Source organism: Sebastes umbrosus, chromosome 21 (assembly GCF_015220745.1).
Source record: "Sebastes umbrosus isolate fSebUmb1 chromosome 21, fSebUmb1.pri, whole genome shotgun sequence".
In the NCBI taxonomy this organism is placed as follows: Eukaryota; Metazoa; Chordata; class Actinopteri; order Perciformes; family Sebastidae; genus Sebastes; species Sebastes umbrosus.
The window spans coordinates 508,074-528,159 of record NC_051289.1 but is presented as its reverse complement, the minus strand read 5'-3'; the positions used below and the strand labels follow the sequence as shown (position 1 = coordinate 528,159).

Genomic DNA, 20,086 nt, shown 5'->3' with positions numbered 1-20,086 from the left:
CTACGGTAATGCTTAAAGAGAAGTATGTTTTGCGCTGATTGACAGGTGCTTCATCCCATCGCTGAAACTCACTTTAAACTCCGCCCACCTGGAGAGGAGGAGGAGTGGAAACCAAGTGTCCTCGTCTCCTACAGGGAGGAGGAGGAGTGGAAACCAAGCGTCCTCGTCTCCTACAGGGAGGAGGAGGAGTGGAAACCAAGCGTCCTCGTCTCCTACAGGGAGGAGGAGGAGTGGAAACCAAGCGTCCTCGTCTCCTACAGGGAGGAGGAGGAGTGGAAACCAAGCGTCCTCGTCTCCTACAGGGAGGAGGAGTGGTGGAAACCAAGCGTCCTCGTCTCCTACAGGGAGGAGGAGGAGTGGAAACCAAGCGTCCTCGTCTCCTACAGGGAGGAGGAGGAGTGGAAACCAAGCGTCCTCGTCTCCTACAGGGAGGAGGAGGAGTGGAAACCAAGCGTCCTCGTCTCCTACAGGGAGGAGGAGGAGTGGAAACCAAGCGTCCTCGTCTCCTACAGGGAGGAGGAGTGGTGGAAACCAAGCGTCCTCGTCTCCTACAGGGAGGAGGAGGAGTGGAAACCAAGCGTCCTCGTCTCCTACAGGGAGGAGGAGGAGTGGAAACCAAGCGTCCTCGTCTCCTACAGGGAGGAGGAGTTAAATATAGCGGTGACGGCAGGATAATTGTAGGCAGCAGCTGGCGGAGGGTTTATAGACAGCGGGGGAGTCCCCTTCCCACCTCGTCTCCTTCCTCACACCCTCTCTCCTCCTCATCCTCTGTGTTCTGGAGGTTCTGATCATCGGACCCCTCCAGGGTTCTGAAGGTTATCTGAACTTTCAAGGTCACTAAGATTCACCTGTGACAGGACGCTGACTATGGGCGCAAAAGCAAAGGAGTCGTCAGCCAATAGGTATCCAGACAGTTCTGTGATGAAACCTTCAGAACTTTGGATGTTAACGGTCTGAAGAATATATATATATATATACATATATATAATAATAATAATAATAATAATATAGAGTCCTTTGGCTTTTACACCAACCTTATCTAGCCAAAGATTATCTTCCATGTCTCTGAATTTAAATAACAACGGCCTCATACCTGTCTACTTACCTGTCTACCTACCTGTCTACTTACCTGTCTACCTACCTGTCTACTTACCCGTCTACCTACCTGTTTATCTACCTGTCTACTTACCTGTCTACTTACCTGTCTACTTACCCGTCTACCTACCTGTTTATCTACCTGTCTACTTACCTGTCTACCTACCTGTCTACCTACCTGTCTACTTACCTGTCTACCTACCTGTTTATCTACCTGTTTATCTGCCTGTCTACATACCTGTCTACCTACCTGTCTACTTACCTTTCTACCTACCTGTCTACTTACCTGTCTACCTACCTGTCTACTTACCTGTCTACCTACCTGTCTACCTACCTGTCTACCTACCTGTCTACATACCTGTCTATCTACCTGTTTATCTACCTGTCTACCTACCTGTCTACTTACCTGTTTACCTACCTGTTTATCTACCCGTCTACCTACCTGTCTACTTACCTGTCAACCTACCTGTCTACTTACCTGTCTACCTACCTGTCTACCTATCTGTCTACTTACCTGTTTACCAACCTGTCTACCTACCTGTTTATCTACCCGTCTACCTACCTGTCTACTTACCTGTCAACCTACCTGTCTACTTACCTGTCTACTTACCTGTCAACCTACCTGTCTACCTACCTGTCTACCTATCTGTCCACTTACCTGTTTACCAACCTGTCTACCTACCTGTTTATCTACCTGTCTTCTTACCTGTCTACCTACCTGTCTTCTTACCTGTCTACCTACTAATATCGGATGTTATCGAAGATTAAAGCGGTAAATTTAAGAGTTTCTCTGAGGTTATAAACTCATAAATTTGTAAAAAGAAAAAAAAAAAAATTGTCAGAGAATAAAGTCACAAATTTACATGAAATAAATAAAATATTCTCTAACTTTGAAAAGTCAGACATTTGTGGAAAAAAAACCTGTCATTTTCTGAGATTCAATATACGAGTTTACAAGAAAGGAAACAAGAATATTCTCTGAGATTATAAACTCATAAATTTGTAAAAAAAAAAAAGTAAACTCGGAAATTCTCAGAGAATAAAGTCACAAATTTACCTAAAAAAAATATAGAATCTTCTCTGAAATTTTAAAGTCATACATTCGCGAAAAAAAAATGAAATTCTGTGAGATTCAAGTCACAAGTTTACGAGAAAAAAAATGAATATTCTCTGAGATTATAAACTCATAAATTTGTAAAAAAAAAAAGTAAACTCGGAAATTCTCAGAGAATAAAGTCACACATTTTCAAGAAAGAAATTGAATATTCTAAAATTTTTAAGTCATACATTTGAAAACAAAAAAAAAGAAATTCTCTGAGATTCAAGTCACAGTTTGGGTTTCGGTGCCGTCGTCAGAGAATACTATCTGAAAGAAATACTCAAGCAGGGGCAAAAAAAATAATAAAAAGTGCTGAATATTAGTTTCTACTAGAGATTCACACCAGAGGAGAGAATATTCAGTTCTCTTTCCAGAGATTTAAAAGTTAAATTAAAGTTGCAGTGAACTTATTATTTAGTTATTTTCATTCTTTAAAAGTCACCAGAATGCAGGAAACAAAGTCTCTGTAACTCTAATGTTGGTTTTGAGATCCTCCCTATTTTAAAGGCCTCAAGGTTGGCGAGTACGCCCCCCCCCCCCCATCTGCCCAAATTCAGACTATCTGGCTCCAGTAACTAACAAACATGGCGTCTGATGGCGAGTGTTCACAAGAGGAATTCTTTTTTGAAACCTAGCCGTTGATTTGGAGGCCAGAAAAGTCTAAACCTGGAGGTGGGTGTGGGGGGGGGGGGGGCGGGGGGGATTAAGACAGAAGAAGTGAAAAGGTGATGGCTGATAGACGGGTGACGGAGGAATAGATGGGAGGGGGGTTTCCATTCCTTTTAATACACTCGTCTCCCAAAGAGGTGCAGGGAGTCACTTTACCCTCCCGGTATTTATAGCAGCAGAGAACACAGAGCCAGATCCATGTCGCTCTTTATCCATCTCCCTCCTTTACACACACATTCCTCCAATATCGTCTTAGAGTTCTCTGACTGACGCCTAGTTGGTGGAGTTCAGCGGTTCTCTGACTGACGGCTAGTTGGTGGAGTTCAGCGGTTCTCTGACTGACGCCTAGTTGGTGGAGTTCAGCGGTTCTCTGACTGACGGCTAGTTGGTGGAGTTCAGCGGTTCTCTGACTGACGCCTAGTTGGTGGAGTTCAGCGGTTCGCTGACTGACGCCTAGTTAATGGAGTTCAGCGGTTCGCTGACTGACGCCTAGTTAATGGAGTTCAGCGGTTCTCTGACTGACGGCTAGTTGGTGGAGTTCAGCGGTTCTCTGACTGACGGCTAGTTGGTGGAGTTCAGCGGTTCTCTGACTGACGCCTAGTTGGTGGAGTTCAGCGGTTCTCTGACTGACGCCTAGTTGGTGGAGTTCAGCGGTTCTCTGACTGACGCCTAGTTGGTGGAGTTCAGCGGTTCTCTGACTGACGGCTAGTTGGTGGAGTTCAGCGGTTCTCTGACTGACACCTAGTTGGTGGAGTTCAGCGGTTCTCTGACTGACGCCTAGTTGGTGGAGTTCAGCGGTTCTCTGACTGACGCCTAGTTGGTGGAGTTCAGCGGTTCTCAGAAGTCAATCATGACCTCTTCATGAATAAGAGTTGGAATAATCTCCTCTTTAGTTTATTTATATTTAGTCTGGTCACTTTAAAATCGACCACCTTATTGTTAAAACATTGATTTGTTTAAACTCTCTGATACTCTCAACTCTTTTTTTAGCCTCACCCCTCCCTCCCTCGCTCCCTCCTTCCCTCCCTCCCTCCCTCCCCCCCTAGCAGGGTGGAGTCTATCAGTTGATCTGACCAGTTTCAGGGTCATCCTCCAGTAGTAAAGGGGTGATCCGGTCCTCCTGTCCTCCTCCTGTCCTCCTTCCAGAGAGGAGCTTTCTATTCCTCCTCCCTCGTACTCCCTCTCTTTCTCCAGATCCCCCGATGCCTCAACACTCCTTCTCCTTTCCGTGGCTTTGACCTTCTTTTCTTCATCAAAATCTCAAGACTTCGCGGAGCTCCTCTTCGTCCACCCTCCTCTTCGTCCACCCTCCTCTTCTTGGATCACTGGGATCTAACGGTCAACCTACCAAGCAGCGAGCATGACAGACAAACCGGGCATGCCGACGGGCGGCGGAGACGACATGGGTAGCGTCATGGCGCTGCTGGATCGCGTGGCGGGCCTCATGGACAGCGTCCAGACCACGCAGCAGCGCATGGAACAGCGTCAGCTGGAGCTGGAGAGCACGGTGAAGACCATCCAGACGGACGTCGTCAAGCTCACCAGCGACCACGCCAACACCAGCTCCACCGTCGACCGGCTGCTGGAGAAAACGCGCAAGGTCAGCCGCCACATCAAGGACGTCAGGGTGCGCGTGGAGAACCAGAACGTCAGGGTGAAGAAGGTGGAGGCCACGCAGGGTGACCTCCTGGCCAAGAACAAGTTCAGGGTGGTCATTTATCAGGTAAGGCCCACAGATACTTTACGACCAGTAGAAACGGACCTTTGAGGTTCTGACTAACGGATCGCTAAAGAGCATCAGGCTAACCTGTAGCAACATGACTGAATGTCCTGTAACATCTACTTCTGATGCTGTGCACCATGAGAGAAGGGAACTTTCCCCTCGCTTTACTCGCGCTAGTTGAACCGCCGGTATCAGCTGTGTTAGTCCGCTCTAGAGGCATCGCAGAGGAGGAGCTTGTGAGTTCAGGTTTTTCCTAAATCTAATAAGTGTTTTTTTCGCCTCCTGCTGGAACTGCAGCTTCATACGTGCGTGTAACATTCACGCCTCGGCGAGGCAAAACTGGTGGACAGGCGAGTCTGTAACACGCTCTGGTGTGATATCAAAGAGACGAAACTGGTGTTTGCTGTCGCCATTTTGGACTGAAAAAGCTTGTTATGTTTATAATATTTTATTGTTCGTCACAGGACATTTCTGTAGAATATGACAATAGAGTAGGAATAATTTACGGTGGAAGCGTAGCTGTGCTGCTGGCCGCTGATGTCGCAACGGAACAAACTATTGACTTTCACTTCTTGGCGATATACGTTGTTTGACACACCAGTGCTGTGTTGATGTCTTTTGGGATGGAAGGCACAGATGGGAAAGATTCCCGTGTTCGTGTCTTGCGTGCGTTCAGATCATCGGAGAACTCAAAATGGTTTCATTATGGCCAAGTGTTTTAAAATTCTACCTTTTTTTTTTACATTATCAGCATGTGGCAGCTACGGTGTGGCTCAGATCAGGGAAAGATCTTTCAGCTAGTGACTAAACCAGGAAAACCAAGAAGTTTAGTGTAAGTTTGGAGCGTTATTTAACCTCCTTCACTACAAGCTAGTCTGACATGGTTGGTACCGATGGATTCATCAGGTTCTCTAGTTTACTATGATACCAGTATCTTCACTCTAGCTTTAAAACTGAGCTTCATAACCCGTCAGTGTGTGAGCAAACAGTTTTTGACTGCAGTGAAAATGTTGTTTTTGAAAGGCTAAACGCCAACAAATATGGATTGAAGCGGAATATTTCGTCAGATAAAAACTACGGCTGTCAATCGAATAAAATATTTAATCATGATTCATCACACATTTTTCATTGAGGTTATTGCGTAAACTTTGACAGCCCTAATTATAATATAAATAAACAATTGGTTGCTTATTGTTTGCTTAAAAGTGTTTAGTCAGTTTCATGACTTTTTATTAACAAATAAGTGCCTCCGGAAAACGGTTTCATTACGGCCACGTGTTTTCAAATTCTCCCTTTTTCACATTATGTGCACGTGGCAGTTACGGCGTGGTTCAGATCACGGAAAGATTGTTGACTAAACCATGAAACTAAGATTTTCATGGAATAAAGACGTTGTTGTTTATAGATGCTTCAGATTTCCTTCTTCTTTTTACCCGACTAATAAAACAAATGAGTGTGATCAGTGAGCAGAGCTGCTGGGTGGTGTCTCTACTGTAAGTGACTGTGCCAGCTGAGCGCTGACGGACCAGGTTATTCTGAGTCTGAACCTCCACCATCTCCTAATATAGCTGTCTGCTCTCTCTCTCTCTCTCTCTCTCTCTCTCTCTCCCTCTCTCTGGATTAGCCCACGACCGTCTCCTGGACGACGCTTGTAAATCATGTCGTTAGCTGCAAACACGCTGCGTGTCACGGTTTGGTTCGTTCTGACGGATTAGACTGATGGAGGAAGTCCTCTCAGTGATGTCACGGGGTCAGGTGGGCTCATGACCTTTGATCTCTCTGCCCACAGTTTAACGGAGCAGAAAGGCCTTCAAGCTCAAGTCACAAATAAACTCAAGTAGTGGATAAACGTCTGAACTTTTCTGACAGGACTGCGTATTTAATACTTTGTTGAGGTGACAGAAATGTAACACTGAGTTTTGAAACTTGTAAAAGACCGAAAGTTGGTATCACTGGTAGTGAATAGGTTAAACCCAGTTAACCTAACCTGTATGTCTTTGGACTCGGGGAGGAAACAGGAGAACCCGGAGTAAACCCAATTAACCTAACCTGCATGTCTTTGGACTCGGGGAGGAAACAGGAGAACCCGGAGTAAACCCAATTAACCTAACCTGCATGTCTTTGGAGTGTGGGAGGGAACAGGAGAACCCGGAGTAAACCCAATTAACCTAACCTGCATGTCTTTGGACTGTGGGAGGGAACAGGAGAACCCGGAGTAAACCCAATTAACCTAACCTGTAAGTCTTTGGACTGTGGGGGGAAAGTGGAGAACCCGGAGTAAACCCAATTAACCTAACCTGCCGGCCTTTGGACTGTGGGAGGAAACCGGAGAACCCGGAGTAAACCCAATTAACCTAACCTGCATGTGTTTGGACTGTGGGGGGAAACCGCAGAACCCGGAGTAAACCCACTTAACCTAACCTGCATGTCTTTGGACTGTGGGAGGAAACCGGAGAACTCAGAGTAAACCCAGTTAACCTAACCTGTAAGTCTTTGGACTGTTGGGGGAAACCTGTGAACCCCGGAGTAAACCCAATTAACCTAACCTGTAAGTCTTTGGACTGTGGGAGGGAACAGGAGAACCCGGAGTAAACCCAATTAACCTAACCTGTAAGTCTTTGGACTGTGAGGGGAAACCGGAGAACCCGGAGTAAACCCAGTTAACCTAACCTGCATGTCTTTGGACTGTGGGAGGAAACAGGAGAACCCGGAGTAAACTTAGTGAACCTAACCTACATGTCTTTGGACTGTGGGAGGAAACAGGAGAACCCGGAGTAAACCTAGTTAACCTAACCTGCATGTCTTTGGACTGTGGGAGGAAACCGGAGAACCCGGAGAAAACCCAATTAACCTAACCTGTAAGTCTTTGGACTGTGGGGGGAAACCGGAGAACCCGGAGTAAACCCACGCTAACACGGGGAGAACATGCAAACTCCAGAGAAGGGTTCCAAACCTGCGAACCTCTTGCTGTGAGGCGACAGTGCTAACCGCAACTATAATATGAACTATACTACAACGGCACACTGTTAGTTTACTAATTATAAACGTGTAGCTCTCTTTTTAGTTTATGAAAGTACACTTTAAAGAACACTTTCAGTAAACTACTAGTTTAGTAGTTTTTACTGCAAGTATACTTGTGAGTTTTCTTAAAGTTAACTTGTAGTACTTAGCCAAATATACTTATATTTGTCAGTATTCTTGTCGGTATAAGCCAAGTATACTTAAGAATAATGTTGTTAAGTTCATCTCATAAGAAGTAATCTGAACGTATACTCTCTTATTTGAAGTTTAAAAGCAGTATACTAATAGCAGACTTGAATAAACTTGTGAGGGACTCCACACCGCCACACAACGCCTGATCTGGAGTGAATGCAGCCTTGGGAGGAGTTATGTGATGGATGTATTTCACAGTACTTCTGTGCGGTATCTGCGACTATAGTTGGAGTACCAGATAGTCAGTGAACTCAGGGTTTAGTCTGTACCGGCACAGATTAAACCAACAAGACACAAACGTGTTAGTTAGCGAGCTTCAGAGGAGCTGCTGGGTGTGTTAGCAGACTGCTGCATGCTTCCTGCTGTGCAGCTCAGTCATGACGGTCAAAGCTTTGCAAATGTCAGCCTGTCTATCGGGTGTCATATAGCGCCTATGATGCATGTAATCAAAGAGCCTGATGATCCCGTTAGCTAACTATGATGAATGTTAATTCAACTTTGTGGATTTCATCAACGACTGATCCAGAAAAATGTCAAATTCCTCAGATGACAGGAAAATGAACAGCTTTCTTACATTTTCTCACTTTGGCCGTCCGTCCAGCTCACATTTCACTACAAATGTAGATCAAAATGTAGAAAACTGTCTCTTTACACTGCTGAACATCATGAAGAGTGAGTGAAACTGGGTGTCACTAATCTGACTTTTGCCACACATGTACTTTGGTGGATAGTTTTAGGACCAGAAACACTAAATACGCTGCAGCCAATGACCGGTGGTCATGTGGTGTTTCTTTACCTTTTCAGGCTTCTGCTTGTTTTTGGGTAACTGTGTTCTCTTGTGGAAATGCTGCAGTTGTTCTGGTCTGCAGCCGGAACATTTCATGCTCGGTGTAACCCGATAGTTCAGTTACAGACTGAAGCATGACGTGGCCTGAAGCTGAAAGCGATCCAGCTTCTCTCCGTACGCTGCGGCTGGCTGATATGTTTAGCTTCCTGCAGCCGAGCGCTGAGCTGCACAAACAGGTGCTGCGGTTTATTTATGGAGGCAGGAACAAGGCCCGCACGCTACCAGCTAAAGTCTACATGACACACTTTAACCAGAGACAGATTTAACCCTGACATCAACAATTAAACTCTGTCCATCTGACTAAGAACAAAAACAGGCTGTTTTTAAATGTAATGCACGGCATGGCGATCCCAACCGACTTTACTGACTTTCAGAGGCTGTAGCAGGTTCAGTTTTAGAGCTGGAGGGAAGCTACAGAGATCATATGAAACTAGAAAACTTAAGGAATCCATTGGTACCAACCATGGAGGCTAAATAATGCTGAGACTCTGGTGGATCCAATGAGATCAACTGTATTTATGTGTGATGATGTTAGTCCCCATAGGAGACATTTCATTGACCTCTCTGTATAAAATGACCTTGTGATGACCTCTATCATAATCACAGCCTCATGAAACTTTACAGCCACAGACTAGAGACCTAGAGCATTCAGAGGATGGATGGATCAGACTAGAGACCTAGAGCATTCAGAGGATGGATGGATCAGACTAGAGACCTAGAGCATTCAGAGGATGGATGGATCAGACTAGAGACCTAGAGCATTCAGAGGATGGATGGATCAAACTAGAGACCTAGAGCATTCAGAGGATGGATGGATCAGACTAGAGACCTAGAGCATTCAGAGGATGGATGGATCAGACTAGAGACCTAGAGCATTCAGAGGATGGATGGCTTTCCTATCTAGATTGACAATAAGGGAGTTTCTGCTCGCCATCCAATCGCCGAAAAAATGCAGAAATCTCCAAAATGTCAAAAGTTTTTGATCCCAAATCACAACATGTCTTCTTCTATGGTGTTCCTCAAGATCTTGGTGTCTTAATGATCATTTTTATAAATTCTCCAATGGTATAAAATGGTTAAATTTAAAAATCATAATGTTCTATTTCTGATTTATGACTAGAACAACTTAACCCTCAGTGCTGAGCAGCATCTCAAATTCATCTTCAGGTTTCCAGATTTCAGATGATGTTCACCACCTCTATGTGACATCTACTGTTGACCCGTTATCTCCCCCTAAAGAGGACTCGTGTGATCATGATGTTCTCCCAGGTTCACACTGTTCTGTGTTCTCCTCCTTCAGGGTGACCAGGAGGTGAAGGCTGTCACACCAGGCAATGAGCCAGCAGAACCCGGCAGCAGCACCGGCGCCAGAGCCGAGGTGGAACCGGACAAGTTTGAGCTCCCTCCAGAGTCGGACGAAGAGTACATGGTGGTGGAGGAGGCCGACTCCTCGTCGGCCGGCCGCATGAAGAAGTCGGGGCTGACGCGCATCGAGAGCTTCAAAGCCACCTTCTCCAAGGAGAACATGAGCAAGACCCGCGACAACCTGGGCACCAAGGTCAACAAGTTCGGCGAGCGCATCGTGACGGCCGAGAGGCGCGAGAAAATCCGCCAGTCCGGCGAGAGGCTGAAGCAGTCGGGCGAGAGGCTGAAGGACACCATCAGCAAGAGCGTCCCGGCCAAGCTCAACCTGAAGAAGGAGAGAACTGTGGCGGAGGGCCAGGAAGGAGCCGAGGGCGCCGCGGAGGGAGCCGCGCCCGTCCCTCCTCCCAAGGGACGCAAGGGCAGCCCAGACGCCGCCAAGGCGGCCGACGATGAGGGCAAGGCGGACGAGTCCGAGGTGCCGATGTACGACATGAAGCAGCTATCGTAAACTACGAGACCGTGACGAGATCTGGGCCGTTTTCTTTGGACCACAGAGGAAGAAGTTTTTAAGGGTTGATAATAATGAAGATGAACATTTTGTTTGAACGTTGTTGAAGGAAGTGAGCAGAGAACACGCCGGTCACAGATCCAATCTGACTGAACATCAAGATCCCTGAAACCACTCAGGTTATTTCACATGCAGTCACGTGTGTTCTGGACATTCACTATCAAATCAGCAAATATATATATATATGAAGACTTTGGGACATAAATGTGTCCAGAGTTCAGAACTTTAACCCCTTCATCACGCCGCTGCTGTTCACTTGTTTTTGCATGTTAGGGAGGTTGAAACGTTGGATGATGACGCTGTAACGGGGTTGTGGTACGTTCGGTTCTGTGTGATGTTTGGAGAGCTAAAACCATTCAGAGGTTCGCACTCAGTGAAATGATTAAAGTTAAAAGGTTAAAAACTCAATAAAGTGGATGTAACAGAGAGGAAAGATCTAGTTTGTGTTTGGAGGCTGTTGGAGGTCCAAATGTTTGAACCCGTCCTGATTCAAGTCCTGGGTCCTTAGGCAGATTTAAAATGAGTGTTTTAGAAAGTCTTTACCCGCCTTAAGGCCTTTACACACGGGATGAATAAACCACACGGAAATGCGGAATCCAGAAACTTATATGTCTAGGGCTTTTATTGTGAAAGGGAAGAACGGATAGAGTCAATCTAGTATGCGGTCGAGTCTAGAAGGTAATCCACGATTTGAAAAACTCTCCCGAGATGGTTAGGGTTAGGCATCGACCTGGAATAGTTGAGGTTAGGATAGGTCGTCGGGCAGCGAGTCTCGCGAGAGTTTTTGTGAGTTAACGCAATTCGTGGGTTCCGATTCTGGTCCGCGCGGCCTTTGTCGAGGTTGAAAGAGTTATAAAGTTTGCCGTCTTGGTTCGGACTACGGAGCCTCCGTGTTGTTGTTGTTGTTTCATAAATATAGCCTCAGAAAAATCAACCTTATTCTGAAAAAAAGTACGTTGCTTTTTGAGCAGCGTAATATTCACGTTCTGTGTGAAAGTACTGGTAACAAAAACAGTTCTAAAATATGTATTGACGTGCGATTAAACCGCCCCCGGTATGTGAAGGCGTAAAGTAAAATACGTCTATGGAAGTCCAGGTTAATATATTAATAAACATCTAAATAACGGATTCATTCATATTAAAAAGGTGTATTGTATAAAGTTGTACGGCGAGAACAGTCTCGTAGCTTCAGCGTTAGCCTTAGCGATAACAATTACTGATTTATTTTGAAGGAAATTAACTTTTTGCGTAAACTGAGTAGTTTTATTTTGGAGCAGGAGTTCCCTCCAAATCTTTAGACTTCACTGTTTTACTTATTTATTGTTAATTTCCCCGTTTTAAAATAGTTATTTCATTTTAGAGCAAAGCATAAAACCCGTTGTTGTATTTTAGCGTACGTTAACACACCGACAGTAACAGTTGGAGATAAAGCAGCTTTCTTAGGAGGTTAACTGTTGCTGATGTTTCTTCTGTAATCAAACCTCTAACTGATGTTTACAGACTGTTGGAGTCTTTAGGATGTGTTAGTGAGTGACTGCATGGCTGTAGAGTGTCACATAGATATCACATTAAAGCAGGTTTGTGTTTGATTGATGAAAATAAAAGTTCCCGTTGAGTAATGTCTAACCAGAGTGACGTCTGCTCTCCAGTTCATACTGTTAATACATGATGACTTCAAGCTTCATGTTGTAAGGGATTTACAAATGGAACAGGTTTGGTTATTAGCTAATTTAATAAATAATATTCATAGAATTATTATTATTAATAAGAATTATTAATCAACATTAATAATGAACGGGGCACCACCCTGGAATCAGGGACCAATAACCAAAACGTTAATCCAGTCTCAAAAGGGATATATTCCCTCCAAAGGCCAGTATTTTAACACTACTTTACACTTAGGAGGTGAATAGCGAAGGGTGAATCCGAGCACTAACTCTCATAACCAGCTGTTATTACAATATGAATGCACAATAAACACAGACAACTGCTATTTAAAATAAGACCATTTATTTAAATATAGTGATCTCAATCAATAATAAACACTCTAACAACATTAATCTAAATCAATATTTATCACAACAGTAATTACTAATTAACAACACTTAATAAACAAATGGATGTCCTACAATGCAGCTCTAAGCACTAAACTAGAATTAAACAAAACACAAAGTGAGAGAGAGAGAGAGAGGTTGGTATGTTGTGAGAGGGGTGTGTGTGTGCGAGAGAGAGAGGAGGAGCAAGAGGGGAAGCTCACAGTGGCGTCACTACGTAAGCGGTTACGTCACGTGAGGGAGGAGTTAGGGAAACCCCGAGGCGACGTCACCACGTAAGTGGTTACGTCACGAGGGAGGAGTTACGGAAATCACCGACTGCGTACGAACGGGAGGTTTAAGTCCCACGCGGTCGATGAAAGAGAAAGAGAGGGAAACCGAGACGCTCTGGTGCAGCACAAAGAGATTTTCAAGGAAAACCCACGGCGGGGCGCACACAGTAGTCACCAATAACACAGTAGTCACCAATAACACAGTAAACAGTAAACAGTAAACAGTAAACCCCGCAGCAGCAGGAATCCTAACTGCCGCGCGGGAGATGTACTAGCTGGGTTATTATTACTCAGATACTCACGTTAGTCAGCCGTGCACTGGTCTTTTAATAATAAACTACAGCTACAGATCTTCACGTTTGGCAGGAGCTAACACAAGGAGCACACAGTAATCAGACAGTCAGCAATAGTAAACAAAGCAACATAAACAAGCAAAGCAAGTTAAATAAACAAAACCAACAGACGGACTCGGCGGTCCGTACGTTCAGGATAAATCAACAATAGTTATTAACTTATTGGAATATACAATCTCACTAGTCTCTGCCCAGACACAAGCCTCTTACTTGGATCGCTTCTTCGGAGCGATAGTGGAGTAGATCGTCGTTAATTGGTCCGGCGGCGTCGCGCTGGCTCGGACAATAACGGGCCGTTATGGAGCTCGTCAGCTGATGAACGGCAGGCTGGACCTCCGTGTGGCAGCGGAGGGGGAAGCAGCCAGAAATGAAGGAAAGGCGGTGCGCTCGTTTCCTCTGATGAAGAGCGGTTGTCCTCGGCTTCCTTGGTGAAGCCGGGCTGTAGTCTTCCTTCTGCAGGGATGTGGATCAAAGTCTGATGGACACAACATTATCTTAAACTCGTCCAGCGAGGTCAGAGAATGTGGCTCGAGTCTTAAGGTGAACGCCGCAGCGTTGGGTACCTCCTGTAGCAACGTTGGGTACCTCCTGTAGCAGCGTTGGGTACCTCCTGTAGCAGCGTTGGGTACCTCCTGTAGCAGCGTTGGGTACCTCCTGTAGCAGCGTGAGTCGCAGTGGAAAGGGCTGAGATTCAGGTGAGCGTGCCTATATCTCCTGTGAGAATAGTGGGCGTTTCCCCGGAAAGACCCCACATTTCCTATTAGCCTCATCCAATGGGGCTGCTCCCGTTTGGATTCAACTGAGATCTCGCGTGAAGACGCGAGATTTCATGAGCTGGCGGTTTAGTCTTTGTTCTGTTATCAGGCTTTAAATCACCCATGTAGGCCGGTTTCTTAGGCTTACTCCTAAGCTCTGCTCTAGGCCGCTCTTTGTCTCGTGAGGTCCCTACAATGTTTAAGTGATTTAAATGAAGAGAACGACACTCAAGTCTGGATTCTTCTGAATATAATGAATAATAATAACTGTATTTCTTCTTTTTAGGATTTTTATTGACTTTATTTTTTCTCCTTGTTGATGAATCTTTATGAATCACTCTGATGGTATTCTTCAAAATGAACTTCAATAAAGAAAGAAGGTTTAGGGTTCAACTGTACACACATCACAAAGGTTTAAAGACAAAACATTTAGATTTTTACTTTCATAATTTATTTATTTATACATTTATTATAATATAAATTAATAATTGGTCCCTGATATCGTTGGCTTAAAAGAGTTTAGTTAGATTCACGACAATTTACACTTTCATTAACAGATAAGTGCAGCCGGGCAGATTAAAAAGCAAAACTTTATTTATTTGTTCATTTGTTACCTCAGTGCAGAAATATATATAATAATAATAACAACAATTTATAAAAAATAGTTTCCAGTGGGCGCTCTCCCTCATTTTCTGCATTGAGGTAACAAATAGGGATTTACGGCACTTTACGGCAGCGTGACGTTAACCTCTCGTCACCATCTTTCGGGTCCTATGGCACGTGCTCACACTCACACTCCACCTCCCCGGGATCCCACCTCAGTGTGTCGGCCCTCACTTTCATTGCGACCCGGGGGTTTTTGCTTTCACCCTCTGACTCGCGCGTGCGTTAGACTCCTTGGTCCGTGTTTCAAGACCGGTCGGGTGGGTTGCCGACATCGCCGCAGACCCCTGGCACCTTTAACGTGGCGGTCGGGCCGCACAGAGGACAGTCCGCCCCGGTGACGCTTTGTCCATGGCCCCGGGAAGCACCTTCGCCCCGAGCCTTTCCAAGCCGACCTAGAGCCGAAGGCGGCGCACCGCCTCGTATGCGGGACTCCCCAGCCTGCCGTGTGTCGCTCACACCCTCCAGCTGGCTGTTAACGAGGGTCTTTAGACACAGAGAAGTACTCGTATCGGTACTCGGTATCGGAGATACCCAAGTGTAAGTTCTCGTGCTCGGTCTGAGATAAAGTGGTATCGGTGCGTCCCTAGAAACAAATGAAATAAAGTTTTACTTTTTATATCTGCCTTTATTACTGAGCCCACTTCAACCTCTAAAAGGCCAATTATGTTAAAGAAATTAGTGGCGTTAAAACAAATTATTAAAACGATAAAAACTCGATAACGTGTTTTAACATCACTAATTTCTTTAAAAAGTAAAACTTTATTTATTTATTAATTTGTTACATCAATGCAGAAAATGAGAAAGGACGCCCACTGGCATTTATTTTTCAATACATTTTTTAATTTATCTATTTTTTCCTTTAGAGAGCGACCAGCGGCCATCCAGAAGATGGCGCCCTAGGCGACCGCCTATATGGCCTGTTCTTTACGCCGGCCCTGCGTCGCTGATTCACTTCACCTGGGAATTAGTTTCTAGGGATTTCTTTCTAAATCTTATCTAAACATAAACCAGTTCATCTAAAAGGTGCTTTATGGGACTCAGAACTTCTTAGAGACACAATTATTACAATCGCTAAACTTTCTTTCACATTTGTTTTGATGAAGATTAATAATGAGTTTAACCTTCTTAAAAACAAAGTTAAAAAAACTGACATTACATTTAGTTTGATTCATTCATTTATTAGAAAATTCACCAAATCAACAAATCATCACCGTCAAAGACAAGAGAACATCTGTCTGGATTTTAGGAATTAAAGAGAAAGTAAAGCAGCAAAGGAAAGTTTAGTGGAGGTTAGGTAGAGTTATTAACGCCAAATTCCTTCTAATATCACACAAGTCACCTGAGTGTTTTTCTGATTATAAACCATTTAGAAAACAAAATAATAAATAGCAGAAATACGAATTATATTGAAACATTTAACAGTTGTTAGTGATTTATTTGCTATTTGAGGGACTAAAACTTATTGAAGAGCATGAAGTGAAAATGAAACGTTGCTATTTGATCCTCCACAGTCGTGGTCATAATAAGGTTGAGAGTCGGAGGATCACTTGCAGTCGCAGAGCAGCGCGGCGCCTCTCAGCGTCCAGTGCTCCGCCGGCTGAACGCTCCTCAGCTGCAGAGAGAAGATGAAGTTCAGGTCGGTCCGACGCGGTTTCTTATAGACCGGACACAAGTACAGGCTGACCGCCCCGCCGCCGCCGGGCTGCCGCTTACTGTCGGCCATGTTGGCTGAGCTGACGGCGTAGACGTGGACCACGGGGAGGGGACTGAAGAGGACCTGAGAGGAGAGAGCATCCTCAGTTATTATATTATATTTCATTATTGTGTTATTTATCAGCACTTATTTCATTTTATCATCACATCTTTTCATTTACTTTATTATTTACAATTTTATTTATATTATTTTGTTATTAATATATTTTACTATTGTTTTTATATTATTTTATTATTTAATACTTTTGACACAAATGCAAATTATTTTCATCATTTTAGTATTTTAGTATTTTTCTAATGTTTTTATTTTCTTTAATAATTTATATTTTCCTTACTGTGTTCTTTTTAAATATTTTCTTTTAACATTATTTACTATTACATTTTTAATGTATTATTATAAATTCATTATTTTTTTCATTGATATATTTTCTTATTCATGTTTTTATAATGTATTTTTTATATTATTTTCAAAATTATTTCTTTTTTATAATTTCATTAATTTTAAATAATTATTTATTATTTTAACTTAACTTTATTTTGTTTTATTTTATTTTTTTATATTTCATATTTCATATTTATTGATCTATAATTTTATTTACATTATTCTGTTATTAATGATTTTAGAGTTTTTTTCATATCATTTTATTATTTCATATTTTTTACACAAATGAAAATTAGCTTCATAATTTTTATATTTATTATTTTTTTATGTTTCTTTTCTTTAATATTTTCTTTTTTTCTTTATTGTATTCTTTTTGAATTTTGTGATTACATTATTTTATCTTGAATTTATTTTGTTTCATTTTATTCTTTACTATTACATTTTTAATGTATTATAATTTTTTTTACATAATTTTATTATTATCAAATAATTGTTTTACTATTTCATTTTTATTTTTTACTTTTATTATATTAGCTTTATTTTTTTTACATTATTTTACCCTCATTTTATTTTGTTATATTTTATTATTTATGATCAAATTTTGTATTTATTATTATAATTTACTATTACTTAAAAATCCCACACACACGTGCACGCTAACCTTGGGCGGGGCCTCAGAGAGTCTGGTGCTGCGTCGGTCCCAACCCGCCCCGTCCAGGAAGAGGCCGTAGATGTAGACCCCGCCCACATCCTCTGGGGGCGGAGCCGACACATCCTCCCTCATCATCTTGGTGACGTCGTTGCTAAGGGTGACGGTATCCAAGGCCCAGCCCCTGGACAGGTTGGAGCGTGTCGTCTCCTGGCGCATGGCGGTCAGAAACCCCTTCGAGAAAAACAACACGGCGTAAAGACGACAGGACGAGACTCAAACGCCTCTAAGCTCAAGTTCTCTGCGTTGGACGAGTCGGAGCCGACCTGTGGGTTGAAGAAGCCGGTGAGCCAGAACTGGTTGGGTCGGCCGTTGCCGATCCAGCTGCTGAGCTGCTGGTTCCTCTCCAGCAGCTCGCTGAACCAGAAGCCCAGCGTCGCCGACGGCCAGCTGAGCCGCAGCCACAGGCGAGGGATGCGAGCGTCGAACATGCAGTCGAGAGCGTCACGCAGGTCCTCCGACATGATGATGGTGCCTGCAGCGACACGCCAAACATCAAACACACCACCTTACTGTGTGTGTGTGTGTGTGTGTGTGTGTGTGTGTGTGTGTGTGTGTGTGACTGACCGTCGATGGCCAGGTTGAGGTCGGTGAGCGTGCTCCGTACGCTGCTGATGACTCGCTGCATGCGGTCCACTTCCTGTCGCAGGAAGATGTTCATTGGCTGAAGCGGACCCATCTTCTGCAGTTGACCTTTGACCTTCAACACAAACACTCAGAGTTACTCAACAGTTCTGCTGAGAAACTTATTAAATAATAATTAATAACAACATAACAGCAGAATTCATACAACAAGTAAAACTGTGATTGATCAGCTGATTCAGGTCAGATCTAAAGCTAGAGTGGAGATCCTGGTATCACCTGAAACTACAGAACCTGATGAATCCAACTACTACTACTAATACTACTACTAATAATAATAATAATAATAATACTACTACAACCACGTCACATTAGCTGGTAGAGAAGGAGGTTAAATAACGCTCCAAACTCATGCTAAATTTTGGCGAAGAAAAACTGACATGTCCAATTTCAGGTCTCTTGACCTCTGACCTCCAGATATGTGAACGTGTGAGGGTTTTTGTCCAAAGAAATGTCAGAATGTCCAATAAAGTCTGAAAAACATCAGAATAAAAGTCTGAAAACTGTCAAAAAAAGTCTGAAAAAAAAGTTTGAAAAAATCTGAAAATTGCAAAAAACGTCTACAAAAAGTCCCCCAAAATTTGAAAAATGTCCTACAATTGTAAAAAAAAAAAAAATCCGAAAAAATCTGAAAATTGTTAAAAAAAATGTCCAAAAAAGGTAAAAGATTGTCAAAAAAAGTCTAAAAAAACATATGAAAAAAGTCCTAAAAAAATCTGAAAATTGTAAAAAAAAAAATGTCCAAGAAAGTAAAAAGATTGTCAAATAAAAGTAAAAAAAAACGTCTAAAAAATTACTGAAAAAAATCTGAAATAAAGGTCTGAAAAAAATCTGAAAATTGTTAAAAACAAATATTAAAAAAAAGTAAAAAAAGTAAAAAAAAAGTCAAACAATTGTCAAAAAAAGACTCTTGACCTCTGACCTCCAGATATGTGAACGTGTGAGGGTTTTGTCCGAAAAAATGTCAGAATGTCCAATAAGAAGTCTGAAAAACATCAGAAAAAAAGTCAGAAACCTGTCAAAAAAAGTCTGAAAAAGTCTGAAAATTGTCTGAAAAAAATCTGAAAATTGTAAAAAAAAAAAAAAATGTCCAAGAAAGTAAAGATTGTCAAAAAAAAGTAAAAAAAAATGTATGAAAAATTTCTGAAAAAAATCTAAAATAAAAGTCTGAAAAAAATCTGAAAATTGTTAAAAACAAATATTAAAAAAAAGTTAAAAAAAAAGTCAAAACAATTGTCAAAAAAGACAAAAAAACTTATGAAAAAGTCTGAAAAAAATCTGAAAAAAGTCCGAAATAAGTCTGAGAAAAAGGCGTAAGAAAAGTCTGATCCTGGTATCATAGTAAACTAGAGAACCTGATGAATCCATCGGTACCAACCATGTCAGACTAGCTGGTCATGAAGGAGGTTAAATAACGCTCCAAACTTAGGCTAACTTTTGGCGAGGAAAAACTGTCATGTCCACTTTCAAAGAGGTCTCTTGACCTCTGACCTCCAGATATGTGAACCAAAGCAATGTCCAAAAAATGTTACGAAAAATGTCTGAAAAAAACAAAAAAAAAGTCCAGAAAAATTTTTCCCAAAAAAATCTGAAAATATCAGAAAAATGTTAAAAAAAACAAAAATGTCAGAAAAAAAGTCAGAAAAATATTTTAAAAAAATTCCAAAAAAACGTCTGAAAAATGTCAAAAAAAAAGGTCTGAAAAATGTCATAGTAAACTATAAAAACCTGATGAATCCATCGGTATCGACCGAAAATTATCAAAAAAATGTCTGAAATAAAAAGTCCGAAAAATTCAGACAAAAGTTCCGAAAACAAATCTGAAAAAAGTCTGAAGCAAAGACAGAAGAAAGGTCCGATCCTGGAATCATAGTAAACTATAAAACCTGATGAATCCATCGGTACCAACCAGGTCAGACTAGCTGGTCATGAAGGAGGTTAAATAACGCTCCAAACTGTCA

The 20,086-nt window shown here is 42.5% G+C and overlaps 3 protein-coding genes across 3 annotated transcripts in view; 1 reads left to right on the top strand and 2 right to left on the bottom strand.

The window, feature by feature from the left end:
• Positions 1 to 20,086, bottom strand: part of LOC119480982 (NACHT, LRR and PYD domains-containing protein 12-like) — a 705,305-nt gene that overhangs the window by 566,755 nt on the left and 118,464 nt on the right. The window lies entirely within an intron of this gene.
• Positions 3,948 to 12,210, top strand: cavin4b (caveolae associated protein 4b). Its single transcript, XM_037757669.1, has 2 exons — positions 3,948 to 4,586; positions 9,947 to 12,210. The coding sequence occupies exons 1-2, from the start codon at positions 4,224 to 4,226 to the stop codon at positions 10,517 to 10,519; spliced, it is 936 nt and encodes a 311-aa protein (XP_037613597.1). The 5' UTR covers positions 3,948 to 4,223; the 3' UTR covers positions 10,520 to 12,210.
• The window catches only part of dnah5l (dynein, axonemal, heavy chain 5 like), a 76,581-nt gene continuing 72,336 nt past the window's right edge, over positions 15,842 to 20,086 (bottom strand). Inside the window, exons 95-98 of the mRNA XM_037757683.1 lie at positions 18,051 to 18,183; positions 17,750 to 17,958; positions 17,436 to 17,657; positions 15,842 to 16,456 (exon numbers count right to left, since the gene is read on the bottom strand). Of these exons, the coding sequence (XP_037613611.1) occupies positions 16,223 to 16,456; positions 17,436 to 17,657; positions 17,750 to 17,958; positions 18,051 to 18,183 (798 nt within the window). The 3' untranslated portion in view covers positions 15,842 to 16,222. The remainder of the gene's footprint in view (positions 16,457 to 17,435; positions 17,658 to 17,749; positions 17,959 to 18,050; positions 18,184 to 20,086) is intronic.